The 17,113-nt window shown below is 40.9% G+C and overlaps 1 protein-coding gene across 6 annotated transcripts in view; it reads right to left on the bottom strand.

The window, feature by feature from the left end:
* Positions 1–17,113, bottom strand: part of SMG7 (SMG7 nonsense mediated mRNA decay factor) — a 53,925-nt gene that overhangs the window by 30,040 nt on the left and 6,772 nt on the right. For 4 of the 6 annotated variants that reach the window (XM_037404848.1, XM_037404843.1, XM_037404847.1 and 1 more), the window contains exons 2-3: positions 1,769–1,800; positions 345–462 (exon numbers count right to left, since the gene is read on the bottom strand). In XM_037404848.1, the coding sequence (XP_037260745.1) occupies positions 345–462; positions 1,769–1,800 (150 nt within the window). Of the gene's footprint in view, positions 1–344; positions 463–1,768; positions 1,801–15,526; positions 15,679–17,113 lie in introns of all 6 variants that reach the window. The other 2 variants (XM_037404844.1, XM_037404845.1) reach the window with 2 other exon arrangements.

The following is a 17,113-nucleotide window of genomic DNA, read 5'->3' as shown; positions in this document are numbered from 1 at the left end:
ACATCAGGAAAAATCTCCTCTGTTCTGGAAACTCCACTTTAGCCCCTTCTTGCCATCACAGAAGGCTCCTATTTCTTAGCTCTCTTTCTTCCATCTGGCTCACTAAAACCCACTCCTGCATAACATGGCTGCTACTAAATTGCCAAAGGTAAAATACTAACTTATTGAATGCTCTTCATTGACTCTGCAGTGCATTCTCATGTTTCACCCACAGCACAACTCTTCATTTTAAAGCAAGTCAGACAACCATTTCATAGAATACAATCGCTTTTCTGGAAGTCTCAGCGTTTCCTCCTCATCAGTCCAGATTAAATATATACATACAAATTTATTGAGGTACTTACAGGTCCTGCTCCACTTTTTTATCTAAAGCATATTCCAAATCAGTCACTAACATTTTCTGATATAAGTCCTGTAGAGCCTGTCTGGACGTCCAGACTTCTGCTGGACCCAGCTTCGAATCTGAGCAATAAAAAAACAAAGACACAACAGTTTTTGGAATACTCAAATTTACAGTTACTCCAACTGATTTCTCACTCACCTACCAAATGAAAAAACATAGCACAGCGTAAGATATCCAATGCCAAACACCCACTTTTATCAGAGATTCATCAAAATAGTGACATACAAAAACTACAGACAGGTTGGGGAATTGACTGATCAGTCTCCTACAACACCAAAACTAGACATGAGCAAAGACAGCAGCTGGCAAGTTAAAAAAAAAAAAAAAAAAAAACAAAAAACAAAAAAACAAACACCCAAAAAAAAGACAGATAGAAGAACGTGATTCCCTGCAAGTCATTAAGCTGCAGAACTTCTTGCCACTGAACGGATTTAGAAAGATTTCCAGAGTAGCCTGAAAAAATTAGCAGAAAAGAAATCCATCAGGTGATGCTAAACAAAACAGTCCTTGAAGCCAATGCCACTGGTATTCCGGAGAACACTGTGGGCAAGTACTACTCCTTGCCGTTTGCTACCTCTTGGGTAGCCATCTGCTTTCCATCACGCAGGGTGAACGCAAACACTGCTCCGGCTATCTCGAGTTACAGAGTCCAATTTCCCTGCCTTGTAAAAGCACCTGAGCTAGGGGGGCAGGGGGGGCATGCTGCAGGAGCACAAGGGATGGTTCTCACCCAGGGAAACTGTTTTGCTGATGGTACAGCTACTCCTGCTGGGTTAGATGGATCCAGGCAGTTAATGCTCCTACAGGGACCACTCCAACCTGCTACATGCACTACACCAAGGTGGTAAGCACAGCTGAGCATAGGTCCATTATGCAAGCTGCTTGTACTGGATGGCTGATACACTCATATAAATAATTTACATTTTCCATAAATACATAGAGCTCAAAACATAGCTTGTAGCATTTCATAGCATCTATGGGCTGCACTTTCATGACATGTGGTAGCATTCAGATCAACATTTCATCACCCAGGTTTCTCAAAACCATCCAGACACTTGCTAATCCAAGTCCAGCAGTTCCTGTGGTAGTGTGGACAACAGTCTCTGGGAGAGGAGTCAGGGCATGACCTCCATCTCCAAATGCTTTAAAACACTCAAAGTCAACTTTAAAAATACGCTTATTTTAGATAAAAGAGAGAGGGGCACAGTTGTTAAAATGCTATTGATTTATATACAAAGGACAAATGTTTAATATAACATCACATACTTTCCAGAGAATTCTTAGGAGCAATAATCATAAGAAACACAAACAAAAACAGGAATCAAGTATTAGCAGCTAGGTCAACTGTGCAATTAAGGCAATTACCTGTCATGTCAGCCTTCAGGACTTCTGCCTGCCTGTAAGAACAGAATAAAACAATAAATTAGAAACAGACTGATCAAAATAATTGAATTATGCTAAAGCACATTTATGCAACAGTAAGCAGACAAAGAGAGGGCAGCTTCATAGAGGCTGCCTGCAACCTACACTGCTATAGTTTACCCCACACAGCATGAATTTGAGCTACTGTGTTTAACAGTATTTCGCCTAATCCATACCATAACAGAAGTCAACTGTTCACCCTGCTTAGCTTAAGCCTCTTTCAGAAGAATTACGAACCAAAACCTGCTTACACTACATTTTAAGCTTTACCTGGCAGTGCCATCCTGCCAACATTAATGATACCTGCTTACCTGTAACTGGGAATTTGATAACAACTTAAAGTTATCACATATGAAACGCGGTAGCCAACAGTCAGAGCAAAGCAAACTCCCATCAGTACTTCTCAGCATGCTGCTACAGCCCTCCTGCCTCTCTGTGTTGCACTAGCTTTCCTTAAGGAGAGGACATAAAAAGACTATGGCTTCCCAAATTACTTCTCTTCCAATGAAATCATGACTTTAGGGAGGCAGTTCAAGGATTTTCAAGGAAAAAAAACAACACCAAAACACATACAGAAAGAAAGGCAACTACAGGTAATCAACTACCACTCCTTCACTGAACACCCTCTGCAAACCCCCACTGCTGGTGGAGGTTGGCAGTTTTGCAAATAGAGGAACACTGGGACACAGTCTCCAAAAAATAAATATTTACAAATGGTCCTCAGTGGCTAGATGGAGCAGGCAATTGAGATGTTACAGTTAAGCACTGTGACAGCAGTACACGGAACTTCAAGGGGCAGCGCCGCTGGCCTGTCTGACTGACTGACACACAACTACCACAGGGCAGGCAGAAGCGACACTAGGCTGCCTGGTAGGGCAGAACGTGTCCCCTTGCTTTTGCTACAAATGTTTACATATATTTTGCAAAGACTGCAAGCTGTCCATACCAAAGATGGAATCCTCCTAGCATATAAAATACCCATTTCCACCTGCCTCCCTCAGCAAAAAAGCTAGGTGGAAGCTGCACTGTGACTAACATTACAGTCAGATGCCAGCTTAGGAGAGAATGGAGAGCCAGGTGAAAAGCACCACCTAATCCCTACAGAGGTTTCAGCAACAAGCACATACTCTCTCATGCCAACATGATGTTGTGGTGACTGTAAAAACAACAGTTTTTCAGGTTGTTCTGGGTTCTACCTACTGGCCACAAATTATGGGGAAGGTTTGAGATCCACATCAGGATTAAAAAGATACAACACAGTGCCAGTGTTTCACTAGTAAGATGTATGTTGGTAAATCCCTTCACAAAATTTCTATTTATTAAACACAAAAATTATCTGTAGCAACTCAGCATAGTCACCACAGTGTACCATTCAAGAAGCAAATGGGCTGCTGCAAGGGCTTTAAATAAATTAAGAATATCTTAACTGGTGCCAGAAGTAAATCTGTAGATTCCTCACCTGCCTCACAAATGTAATCTATTTCAGATAACTTTTTTTCAGTTTATTTCTTTCAAGAAAGCATTGATACATTTTTTCAACCCCTAACAACAAGGAACACTGGAAGAAGAGATAACCTATTATTGCTGACAGACAAGCAAGGAAAATTTTAGATATTGTGTCACGAGAAAACTGAAAGCCCAAGAAACATTTTCTGCCTTGCACATGTGGAGGTAATGAAAGGTGCCTAAGCAATGCCCTCCCCGGGGCTGCAGCTAGCAGGGTGGGGAAGAGCAGATCTTTCCCCTGACACAGCTAAGAGCCGACAAAGGCCAGCGATCTCTGCATGCCGTGCCTCGGGAGCCTCTGCGACGCTGACCTGCAAGTCTAGTCAAGCACAAAGCTGGGCCAGTCCTGTGATGCTATGACTTGGCAACTAGAACCACCGCTGCTCAGAAGGAAAAGCTGACTTGCTCAGGTGCTGAAGTATCTTTTTTGAACGGCCAGCCAAGTTAATACAGTTTGGCTCGCACTTTAAACATCTGCCAGTTGTGCAAACTTTTTCTTTGAGCTGAGAAGGCGATGTGTGTTGCCAAAGCCATGAATCCTACGGAGAGGCTCAGCCTGAGCAGGACACGCAGTACTGCTCCAGCAAACATGAGCCCAAAATTCTCCTCCAGGCAAGCCCTTTAAAAGCCAAGAACTGCTTCTCTGAAAATTACTTGTGCAGAACTACCTTCCACTATGTTAAGTACTAATCTTTAAAGGGGGAAATACAAATAGCACCACTATAAAGGCTTTATTTTTGTAAAGTTTTGCCTTGCTGTTGCCTGGAGAATTTAGATGAAGAATGTCTCAACCCCTGCACTAATGCAACTGCTGACAGATGCTCTGAAAACGCACAGCCCTAACGATACGGCTGGACTTGAACTTTTACCAAAAGCTTGTGGGTTTTTTTTGGAAGACAGTACTTACAAACGAGACTTTCCTGCACTTACAGAACAAGAGCTTTCTGTACCAACCTCTTCACTAGCCGTAAAGCAAACTGCTTTCCATATTTTATAAGTTTGCAACAAGCTACACTGAGAGGATTATCACTATAAATTTTAATACAATGTATAGAAGTTATTTCAATACTTCCTAGAGGCCAAAGGAATCAGTAAAACAAGCCTAGTATTAGCATGCTGTTTCTCATTTCCACCTAAACCCAACTTTTACTTAAAACAGCTGCACCTACTATGGCTAAGGCAGCATCTCCAGAGAAAAGATGCATTGCCTGTTCCTTGACCAGGCTTTATGGAAGAGCCTTCGCTGGAGCTCAGAGACCCCTAGGGAGCACAGACTGGTGCTCACTGATAACAGCAAGAATTTCTGACAGGACAAATGGCTCCTTGTATTGTCAAGCACCTTTTAACAAGCTTTTTTTTGTCCATATATTTTCTTGCACCACCTCATATTGAATTTGCATTAGAATGACTCACTCTGGTGCAAAAATACATTGCCTGCCAGCAAACTTGGTACAACTTGCTTACATATGTTATCATTTCAAGAATATTCTGAAGTACCTCCTTGCCCAGTTGGACTCAGCAATTCAGTCTTCAGGTCACGTTTCCCTGAGTTTGTTGGTTCAAAGCCAAATAAGTACAACCCACAGTTCAAAAAATTATATTTCAAGTGTCTCCGTTCGATGATATATCACCCTGAAATATCGTGATAGCTACTCTCTGTAATTTCCTAACCAAATACAAATCTAGCCCTGTGTTTAGTCAAACCTGAAACTCAAATACAAAAGCCTTCCACTCAATTCCGTAAAACAGTTTGACAGCTAAAAGAACTTCCATTCTATTAAAATACTTGAAAAGCTTCAGAACTTTAAAACACAGCAGTCAGGGCTTTCTTTTGAAGTTCTGAATGCATAAGATATATTAAAATTTAAGTACCTGCAGATGGCATAGAAAACTTTTCTTAAGAACCTGACAGTATATAAGGTCCTGTTTTGCTGTAACTTGGGAACTCTGAGACTACATTTAGCCTGGAATGAACCATTGGATTTAGCAAAGGAAGACAAGACAGGCATTGCGGTTTTCCATTTTCAAGTTTTTACCATTCTTGATCAATTAAGTTTTCCCTAAGCAGAAAAAGAGAACAAGTTGCTCCCCTTAAGCTGGTAAACACTACAGAAGGGGAACCTGACAAATGCAGGGATGTCTTTCCCATACACATTTTCAAGCATTTGAACCACCACACTGAGAAGCTGAAAGGTACGTTGAAAGATCATGTAGACCCACTTAACACTTTTACACTGGGATAAGTTTGTTTAATTTGCTCTTAAAATCCTACAAGAGAAGATCATACAACCTCCCTGGTTAACTATGCTATGGCTCAGCGATAGTTCTTTCTGAAACACCAACCTGTGGCCCCTCTGCTGCAAACCAAGCCCTCCCCACAGCACACCCAGCTACTGATCACTGCCTTTGTACAACAGCCACTTGAAAAGCCAAACACTTAAATGCACTCTGAACCATCAGTTCTCTCATAGGTTATAAAGTTGACCTTCATAAACCAAGTTTCCTAACCTTCTTATGCACCTGACTTTGAACTCCATCCATGTATCACTGAACAAACAGGTCTATTTTACTGTTGCCCCCTAAAAAAGCTCATCTGTTTCAATATATATTCCTCAGTTCTGTTATAATTCAAAGCATGCATAATGAAAATTTTTCAGTTCTGCATATACCACACACTGCACCTGTAAGAAGGCATTAGCAGTTCTACAGAAGCACACTTTCGCTAACAAGCTTCACCAAGCACAGAAAAGCAAAAAAATTTAAGCCCAAGTCTTCAAAGCAGCAGTCTTGTGCTACTCAGCTAACACCCAGTATTTCTGGAAGTGCAACAGGTCAAAGTCAAGCCTCACTTACACCACACTCATCTCATTTACACAGCGAGGATGAACCAGGCATGATCTGCTATGGCACAAGTTCTACAAAAAATGTGGAAAACCCCCGACCTCACAAAAAAAAACAAACCCAAAACCCAACAAAAAACAAACCACTGAACACAACACTCTGCTTTCCACCATGCTTAAAGGGGAACTCCACTTGGTTTTCCCCTGGCAGCCCTGAAGCATCAGCAGCTGTATCATTCCCTTATCAAATCTCAGTGACACAAATCCGCTGACACAGAATTGAGGATTTACAGTACTAAAATGGGTAATGAGTCCAGGCAGCTAGGCTTATAAAAGCGATCAGAATCCAATCACTTGTCCTGTGAATACTCTACAAACTAAAAAACCATATTAAATGGTCAGGGTAGTTTCACTCCAAGCAGGAATTTAGATTCCTGCACTTCTCCTCCCCAGAGGTACCTGCAGAAATTGAACCACAATGAGAAGTGCCTGCAGCCTAGCAAGCCTCAGCAGGTGACTGATCCAAAGGCTCATCAAGGGCATCGCCAGCAAGTTTTCCTTCTTCTGAAAGGTAGTCAGAAGATACAGAACATATACAGAATAGATGTAGGAAATTTTTCATTTTGAGTGGGGAAGGTAAATTTTCTATACCAACATAGTAAAAAAATTCAAATACACTTAACACTTGAAGCAAACTACTGTTTATTTTAATCATTCCAGTACATGGCAAGGCTCACACCCAAAAGGAACTCCAAAAGAACATCCAGCAAGTACTGTTTTAGATTTTTTCTCAAAATAATAGTTAACTTCAACAAAAATTTATAATGACTTAATACCTCTGTTTGCATTTAAGTATACCCATGCTGATTCCGGGCAGGGGAAAGCAGCAGGAAAGCACAGGCACTGAATATCCTACAGGAGATTTAGGGGGAGCTGGGTTGCTCAGAAGACCCTGAACACTGTACCCAGTACAGCACTCACATCTGGAGTTCAGCACTGAGCAAAAATTACTGTCTGATATAAGTGGCTGACAGTTTTATGGGAAATAAGCATTCTTCCTTCCATTCCCAAAAGTAACCACTAACACTTGCTAAAATATAAAGCTTTATTAGCAGTTTTTAGAGACTCACTGGGCACTAATGATTCACAGCTGGTAAACTTCACTAAAGGCTGGATTTTGGAAGATCCAGAAATAACTCTGACTTCCCTGAACTATTTTGATTTTTGACACAGCAACTGTATCTCTAACAAGGATCCATCAAAGCGAAATATTTTTATAGCAATCTTAGCATTGTACACAAACCTAGATTTTTATACCTGAATAACAGTAGCAGGGGTCTTGTGGATCAACTCCATCTTTGCTATTTCCTTCACCTATTAATTCACTATCACCTGAATATAACAGGCTTCAGACAGCAACTCCAGTTAACAGCCTGACACACCTTTTCCTGAAAGAGAAACTCGTCAGTCAGGATTTTGTAGTGTTATAGGGAGTCCAGAATAGATTTTACTTATTTGTGTATAGACTTCACCTACTCACTTGTGCACCAGATACGCACTGTTTAACAACTTTTTTAAAAGCAGCTTTATCTTTATGGAACAAGTTTTTAACGTTCCAAACTTGCAACTGTCACCACCTAATTTAAATGTCTGTAGTTTTCATTAAGTGCTGGAATCACTTGCTTTGAGAGCAGCCAGGTTTTGGTGATGTCAGCTCTCACTGACATAGCAAGAGATCCTCAGGCTATGGGTCAAGTTAAACGCTCCATGTGCCTTTGACACTGAAAGGACAGTTTTCCCAGTTACGGCAATGAAAAACACCTTCAATGGTACCACCTTACTGTCACTTTTACACATTTAAAGCTTATTATTCCTGTTCCAGGCAGCTGAAGTCAGGGTACAGCTGATTTCTTTGACCAATGGCATTATCAGATTATAGCCAGATACCAAAGTCATGCAAACAATTAATTTAGCATCAGTGTAACTGTGCAAATAAAAACAACACTTCTAAAGACATATGCTAAAGCAATGCTATCACCATCTGAACCCAAACCCTCTCCACACGGAATTCTGCTCTATTGCCTTCTTGTTCCCACCTCAGCTGAGAGGGATAGCAAGAAATGGGGACACACAATAGGTTCTTGTTTATCCCATCTTCCCCCTTTCTCCTCGTCCAGGCTCTATTAGAAGCAAGTCATAATAATCATCCTCAAAAGGCAACCACCAAAAGCAACTCTATCCAAGTTTGATCAGAACTGACAATCCTCCTCTCCAGATATGAATAAAAGTACCATTGCAGTCAGCTTCATTCAAACTCATTTTTTTCCTCCAGTTTCATGGAAGTCACTTCCTTTGTATCAAGATTTTTAAAAGATATGCCCAACAGGTAAAAGCTACCCTAAGGGAAGTTTATATGTGCTTAGTCTCCTCTGATATAAATCTACATGGGAGAAAATACAAATCTTCTACCCTGCTCAGGGTTCTAGCATTCAACTGCCTCCATCGAAGTCTCTGCTCTCCCTCTCGTTACAGCCTAGAGCTCACATTGAGCACAGGAGTGAGTCTGAACCTTATTAGAAGAGCAGTGCTGCAAATGTGAGTTAAATGTCTCATAAATGGAATCCAGTCCATAGGTCCAGTTCAGGATCCATTCAAGATCAGTAATATGCCTGTGTCTATTCCAAAGAGTTCTAAAATTTGAGTCAGTAATCTGCAAACTAAATAGCCACCAAACCTGTATTTTCCAATTCAAACAAAAATAGCTTGGAATAAATGTACAGCATCAAAACTAGCTCAGGAAAGCTCAGCTGTGTTTTCCATAGTCGCTGGTTTGTAAAGATATTTTTAAAATACTGACTGTGCTGTTTTTTTAACTTTCCATCTTGACCTACTAGTTATCTGGAATTTTATTGGAGCCATAAGGGAGAAAACTAACCTCTAAACAGATGTTGGCCATGAAAGGAAAGCACAAGAACTCCACCCTCCTTATACACCTTGTCCGCCTTCCAGGAGCTGACAGTGTGGCTCCATAGGTAACCCTGACAGTACTTTCAGTGTAGAAAAATTAAGAGCAAATTACTGAAGACTTTAATAACTATTTAATAACAATTTAATAACTATAAAAAAGGCATGCTCAGGAAATAACCAATGGATACTTGACATGTGGCACTTCTAGACATGGATATCTTCATGTTAAGGAATATCTTTAAATGAAAGTTTAACAGGAAACTGTCAACAAACGAATACTCTTATGGAATACCCTGTCTGCTCATCAGCATCCATACAGTATCACCTTTACTGCACTGGCTGACAACACATCAGCTTTGCAGCTGAACAAGTCAAAGACAAAAGGTTTTAGAATACATAATCTATCTGCATATCTCCTTGATCTTTATACTACCCGTAGGACAAGCCAGTTTTTAAAAAATAAAGCAATCTTAAATGTGTGAGGGCACAAAAACTTCCAAGTTTGCCTTCCAATCGATTCACAGCCCACTCCCTTAAAAAGATGCATATGTCCAAGAGAAAAATCATAAAGCTCTGCTTGCTCACTACCCACAATAAGGAACTTCTGGTAAGCACACAGGAGCATTATTAATCCATATGACTACCGCACTAAGTAGGATGTAAGAAGTTTGCATCCACATCCTTACTTCTTATGGTAGTTCCCACAAGGTTTTGAGATTGAGCAAGAAAAAGCAATACAATTACTTTCTGAACAAAAGAAAAACCAAACCAGAACAAAACAAAAAAACCCAACAAATTATGCCCTTGTAATATCACTGTCTTCTGCTCTTTCAAATCTGCTCTTATCAGAGTGCACACAATATCAGGTTTCAGTTGTGATAAAAATATAGTAACACCAGTATTCATTTGTTATACTACACTTCCTGATTTGGTGAAATTTTCACTTAGGTTAATGGATGGAAAATGCAGATGATCTATGTTAAAATAACATTCAACAGTTTTTGCATTATGAAAACCACGTCCAGAATTACAGGAAAATGCAGAAATCTGAGCATCAAGATCAGCTTCAGACAGATATCATCAACTCAGTTTCAGAAAGTTAGGCTATTTAAGTCCACCCTGCAGAAGCCAGACCAGCTAAGGTTAGGCAGCAGATGTCAACCCTCCCTGGACATTGTATGAGAACTCCCAGGCAAGCATAATATTACATTTAAAGGCTGGTAATTACACAGTCAGTTTAGTGCCACATTCTTGCAACACAGATAAAATATACATTCTCACCCACCTGTGGAGCTGGAGAGCAGAGCGCCTGCAGCTAGGAGCTAGTTACAAAGGTGACATACGTTTACCCCTGAAAAGTCCACCCCACTTTGCATGAAGAGAGCAATACCTGTAGCCCTCTAAGTCCTGACTTTCATGTCCAGCAGTTTCCTGCTGCCTCTAGCCTTCTCTAATAGCTTGAGATATAAAAACAAGGTATCTTGCTGATTTTCAGCGTTTTCTATGGACCCCCTTCCTCTGAAATTACTCCTCGCCCACTGGCAAACACAGATTTTTATGCTCAGGAACACTGAGAACGACTCACATTGACACAAGAAGTAATGACCATTAAAGAGTCAGTTACTGGGATTCAAGATACTGTCTTTCTTGCTAAGGAGCAGACAGAGAAAGCAAATATATTAGATGTCACCAGAGGTGGCAAAAATAAAGTATGAGTAACCCCTCATACTGTGCTTGTAGCAAGTTAACTACAACAGATACAGCGGAGTTCAGCGTTTTGAACATGCAACCTCCAACCACTAATACAGAGATCTATGTCCAGGTAGTCAAGACCTTCAAAAACATAAGGCCTAAAGCAACATTATTGATATTTAGTTATTCATTCAATAATTGTATGAAGTTGATTTTTGCCCAACCCCACTCATTTTATAAAAACGCACATTTATGTAAACATTACACAAGACACATATCTGAACACAAATGTGACAGACCCAGAATAGATATTATTTTCAATTGTCCATCTTGAAACTAAATGCAAGCCACACTCTGAAAGCACAGCTATGGCACAAAGGCTGAACACCAGTCAGGGAGAATTATATCATCCATTTATGATAATTAAATAGGTACTCAGTGCCTCATTGCCAGTTGCTTACAGGGGTCTCATTAGCTGCTCCCCATTGTCTATCAGAAACACAGAGGCAATGCTGTTCTTAAACATACTTACTTTTCAACTAGAGAATATACGAATGATTATTTTCCCCCAAAAAGTATGGAAATAAGAGAGAGGTAGAATCCTCTACCACCACAAGTTCAATGCAGTTCTATCAAATACAGTAATTTCTAACTAAAAAACCCACCATGATCATTAAATTCTCACCTCAAACACCACAACCAGCAATATTTACTACACATTTCAACAAAAGCTTAAATGTGGCACAAGGTACCAAGGATACTCAATGGAGCTGCATGGGGCTATGGTTGTTACTGAACCTCTAATGTGACTTCTGGTTTAGCAACACCCAACTCTCCCGTAGTCACCTGTATTGGTTCTCCTCAGGTGTGGGAGCGGCTCAGCCAGACCGGCTGTCAGCTACAGTAGCCAAGAGTCTATCGCCAGAACACACATACCCCTAGTACATGCACGTTACCCTCTGGGTCTGCGCTGAGCTGAAGGAGAAACCTATGGCCCATCCAACCTGCTCAGATCTAGGAAATTGTGTTAGGGTCAGGAGCGAAACAGCATGGATACACTCCTACAGGAACTGCCCCTCTCTAGGCAGGGTGCAGCTTGAAGCGTTGGAGCCCTGCTGAACACAAATAGATCTGGAGGAAAACCAACCTGGCTGAAGCAGTGCCGCTCACTTGGCTGAGCCCAGCTGACCTCCGCAGCTCTGCTCACAGCAGGTCCAAACTGCCTCCGCACAGAGCTGCGGCTGCAGCCACTGCCCGGAGGAGCCCTGCCGGTTAACCAGTAACCTACCTTTCCTGTTTTAAAAACTAATGAATTGGTTCGAAGCAAGCATCTGAGCAAATTTATAACTTTCAAGGTTAATCCTGCTTTTGGAGATTAAATGTTTTTTGATAAAAATAATCTTATTTCAAATTTAAATCTTGAGACCTTAAGACAGAGTCCTTTCTAGTTCTGTATCTAGAAAAGTTCACATGATGTTCAGCCAACTACAAACTGGTATCTGCTTTACGACTCACAAATGGAAAAATTTTGGGGTTTAGTGTATCTTTACTGAACATAAACTCCGTAGAAAACAAATCTGAATGCAGTTTTCTGAACTGCAATCTCCCATTCAATAGTCAGACCAGACTTGTTCATTACACTCATTTTACCTTCTGCAACAGCCGAGCAAAAGGGTCCATTGCGGTGGACTAACACATCCATCCAGCCTGAAGATCAAATCTTGAGGTTGGAAAAGGACCTCAGAAGGTTACGCAACCCATTCCTGCACCCTGGTGTTCTGTGACAAACATCTGAGTTCTTGTTTTTGAAATCCTCCAGAGGCAGACACCTCTAACCCGAAAGCAGCCTGTCCCCATCACCTTGCTAAACCATTTCCACATGGCACCAAATCTTGGCTTAAAGAACTGCAGTATGCCTTGGGCTCACCCACTTTGGGTCCTTCCTCCCAGCAAACATCGCCAGCCTTGCTCAACCTGCTGCTACCTTCATCAGGTGGTGAAGAGGCAGGGACCATCCTCAGACTGAGAAGACATTTTCTGAATCTTTGCCACATATTAATCAAGAAGGGATGACGCCAGGAAGCAATTCAGTATGTGACTACGCAATTTTTGGTTACTAACTCAACACTTGTGCGTTACTCGGGTTGCACAAGCCAACTCAGCCCTGGCATTTCACTTTGCAACCACAATAGCTTGGACCTTGTCATCAAATGTTTTATATAGTACACCAGCATGTCCAAAACAAATTTTAAAATAGAATTTTTTTGGCACTGTATTTCAGCATTTGACAATAAAGCCCGGAAACTAGCTGAATCGCATTGCTCTAACCACAAAATCTAAAGCCCATATGTTCAACAGCATTTTTGACCATACAGATAACACTTCCTGCAGCTGAGTCGTTAAAGGGTCAAAGATCTTCACCCCTTTGTGGTCTGTCATTCCTAAACACAAGACACTCTTGGGCCTTTCCACTTAACACTAACACAGCAGTTTCTAGTTTTATAGTTCCTGAAGAATTATTTCAGGCATAGAATCAGTTATACACGATATAAAACGTATTTTTAATAACCATCTCTAATCCAAAGTGAATTGATTTTGAAAGAGTATCCCAAAATCCTGAATACATAATGTAATGTTACAAGTAGATAAATCACTTTTTTTAGTGTTAACTTCTACCTAGTCATTTATGATGGAAGCTATCAAAATAGTCTGTAGTTGCACAAGCAGCATCAGCAAGCATTTGACATTTCATTAGAAAGATACTGGAAACACCTTTCTAGATAGTTTCAACCTTTAGAGGTTATTTTAGTCTTTGGTAACAAAAACCAGAAGATGAGTACTTCAGCTGAAGCTGGACCGAACACCTTGCAAGCCACAATCCCCTACAACTGGCCTTGCCCCAAGCCCCGTAACTCCTACAGTTTACCTCGTAACGAAATAAATATCTAAAATGAAATAGTCAGGGTATGTTCAAACTGGGTGGAAAAACTGCCAAAAGTTCATGCCTTAGCATAATCTATGCAGCATGCTCCTAAATTCATGCCTTCAATTCAAATGAATGTTGACAAAGCATATCAGGCAGCTTATCACTTCTTTTTCTAGTTAAAGATTTCACATGTATGTTCAACTTTGTCTTAATACCACCAATATGCATAAACTAAAACACCTTCTAGATTTTTATTGCAAGTTTATTCTGCGTCCTTTAATAATTTCATTTATAATTATTAACCCATAGAAAAATCTCACCTTTTTTTCACATTGAAATTACATTTCCTCTGTTTTACTCGTAAGTGCAGCTGCATGTTGGAGCTCTAAGAGCTGCTACAGTTCTCATGTTTCTACATGCTCTTGGTGGCTTTGGGTTTTTCTTAATATTAAAAAATGTGGCTTAAATCCTTGGCACACTATTTTTATTGCAATTTACAAAAAAGAGACCCACTAGTAAATTGGCTTTTTCCAGGTAACAGCTGACTAGATCAAGCCTCTATGCTCAGAAGTTCTGTCACCGCATTGGCCTCGACAAGTACTTCACCCTACTCCAAGACAGACAACTAGCATCTATTCCACAGACAAAAGTCCTGCCCCATCCTTCTTTCTCCCCCTCTTCATAGGGACAGATGATTAGCATTTTAGTTTTATTTATTATTAGGCTAGTTTGGAAAAACTACCCTGAAGACCCCTCTTAATGGCTCAAGTGAACCTCATATTAAGAGCATGAATGCTCAAAGGCACAGCCAAAACCAGTACTGACTGCAGAAGGAACCGAAGCTGGAGTCTGTCAAAGGTTCCTAGCTGGCTACAGGAAACCCTGGTTTAAAAAAAGATTATCACACACTCGCAGCTGTTTGACACATAGCAATATCCATATGCTTTCTTCAAATCACGGCGAGACCAAGGCAGGACATGGCAAAGCAAATAACCAGGAGACTTTCATTGCAACAGAAAGAATAGCAAAATTTGTAGGATTATCATAAAACAAAGGGGGGGAAATGATCTTCCCAACAGATCTAACAAAAAATCTTTCTATTTGTGACAATACCTGTAGGGAAGTTAAACTGTGATTAAATAACAGCACAGACCACGGGCGAGTCCAAAGGGGCCTAGAACAAGCTGGCTCTAAACTGCCCTTTGCTGTAGCCTGATCAAATAGGAACAACTGTCAAGGCCTCATTAAATCAAGGCACCAAGAAACACCAAAGTAAGTCTGAAATATAGACTCTTGATGCCCAAAAGGTCTATTTTACTTCATCCAAACAAAAAGTCTAATCTCTGCCTACAATTCTCTGAAGGAATTCAAGAATTTCCCCCCACATTCATTTGGCAGAATCAATCTTAAAGGTTTCACTGGGAATACATTCAGAATTAATTTCTCATTTCCTAGCAGCTAGAGAGCAGCCCTCTGAGATAATTCAGCCATATGACAAGTGGGGCCCGCACACTCAAAACAGACAATACTTCAGAGGGCGGGGATGAGGAAATAAAATAAAAATCAGCTTATACATACCAATATTAGATGAAGCAGAACAGTGTTCAACAGGGCTGAGCACTAGAGGATACTTTCAACACCACAGACAATGAAATTAAAATATAAGAAATAGACTGTTGATGTATTAGAGACATCATAAGTACTTCCAGAAAAATCACATTTTCCCTAAAGGTGGAAGAGAAAATTAACTCTAGCAGGACTCCTAAGTACCTCAAGGGTATCTCTGATTTGAGTCCCATCAGTGAAATTCAGTCTGTCGCCCACGGCTGTGTAACAATCCCAAGAGACTCCTCAGCCTTCTGGTTCCTTATGATAATCCCTTGAGTGCAGAAGCCAGTGTGAATAATCGGAGAAAAGTCCTACTGGAATACAGAAAGAAAAGAAAGCAGGCCTAAAGTTACTCAAAAAGCTCTTATTCCACCCCAACTCACAACATTACATTGATCTTAACAGGTAGCTGCTGATTTAACTCAGAGGAATTGAAATACACAGTCTCAGAACACTGTTTAAGCCACTTCCCCCTCATGTGGTTGTTGAGGAAGTCCCCAAGCTTACGATCAGAAGTTCTTCTTAAATTCAAATGGGAAAAAAAGCAGTGGCCAGACAAGTCTAGAAACATTGCCTAAAGGCAGGACTCTGAGCACGGCTGCACAAGTGAGAGCTGGTGATGTAACCAGTACAACTGTGAAGTTACATTCAACAAGATACTGCATGCAACAACACGAGCGCTCAAGAGGCACATACAAGAAGAGCCAGCAGCCCTCCCTCCTGTGCAAGAGTGAGAAACTATGGCCCATGAGTCAGCTCCACGATTCCTCGTGTCACTCCACAATAAACACTACGTTAGTCCTCTATTCTTTTAACTGCAGTAAGATAGAGTAAAGCTGCCACACCTCCCGTGAGCACAGGAAAACCTTACGTTTTACCAACCACCACCGAAATCTATGACCTCCCTAGTAATACATTGTAAAGTACAGGACCAAAGTATGCAGTTCTGCTAATGATTTGAAGGAAACAAACCTGTGGTTTTATTCCCCTCCTGCTTCTCAGCAGCTGCACAGCTTTCAAGTGAGATGAGGACAAGCCTCAAGTTCAAAGTAACAAGAGCAGTAACTAATGTCCTCCCACATATACTCTTTATACACTACAGCTGCATTCCTTAACTGTTCCTCCACCATTCCTTACTCTGAGGAGTCCACTCCTGCTAGTGAATCTCTGCTGCTGTTGTGAAGACCCAACAGCAGTGATGAAGGACCCTTAAAACTCTACAACCCCCTGCAGCTCCTCATTGAACAAAATCAGATGCTACAGAAAACTATCCTCTCCTCCCTCCCTCCCCACCATGCACTTGAACTACAGTTACTCCTCTTCCACACCGATTTTTGCTGGCTGGGCAAGGCAGGGAAGATGCCAAGGCATCCATCCATCAAGTCACTGTCTTCTCCCATCAACCCAAGTGTTCTGAACAATGACTGCAGACAGCCTTTCTTCTCAAGGGGGAAGCACCAAGACATCTAAAAAAATGCATGCAATAGCCAACATAGCAAACTGAAAAGCAGGGCAGCTTCATATTCCACACTGATTTAAATAACGTTTTAAGTTGCTTGACGTAAAAGTTAGTGTTACAATTCAGTGCCTTCAAATCAGCTGATTTGAAGGCAAAAAACATCTCACTGGAGCAGGCTAGGATTACTTGTTATGAAGCTGCTGTATGGAAGATGCACTCTTAGGACAGAAGAAACAGGTTTTACAAGTAGCTTGAATATCACAGTATACTTTGAGTACTTAAGTAAAATA

This window comes from Falco rusticolus, chromosome 11 (assembly GCF_015220075.1).
Source record: "Falco rusticolus isolate bFalRus1 chromosome 11, bFalRus1.pri, whole genome shotgun sequence".
In the NCBI taxonomy this organism is placed as follows: Eukaryota; Metazoa; Chordata; class Aves; order Falconiformes; family Falconidae; genus Falco; species Falco rusticolus.
This window is presented reverse-complemented; position numbering and strand designations above follow the sequence as displayed.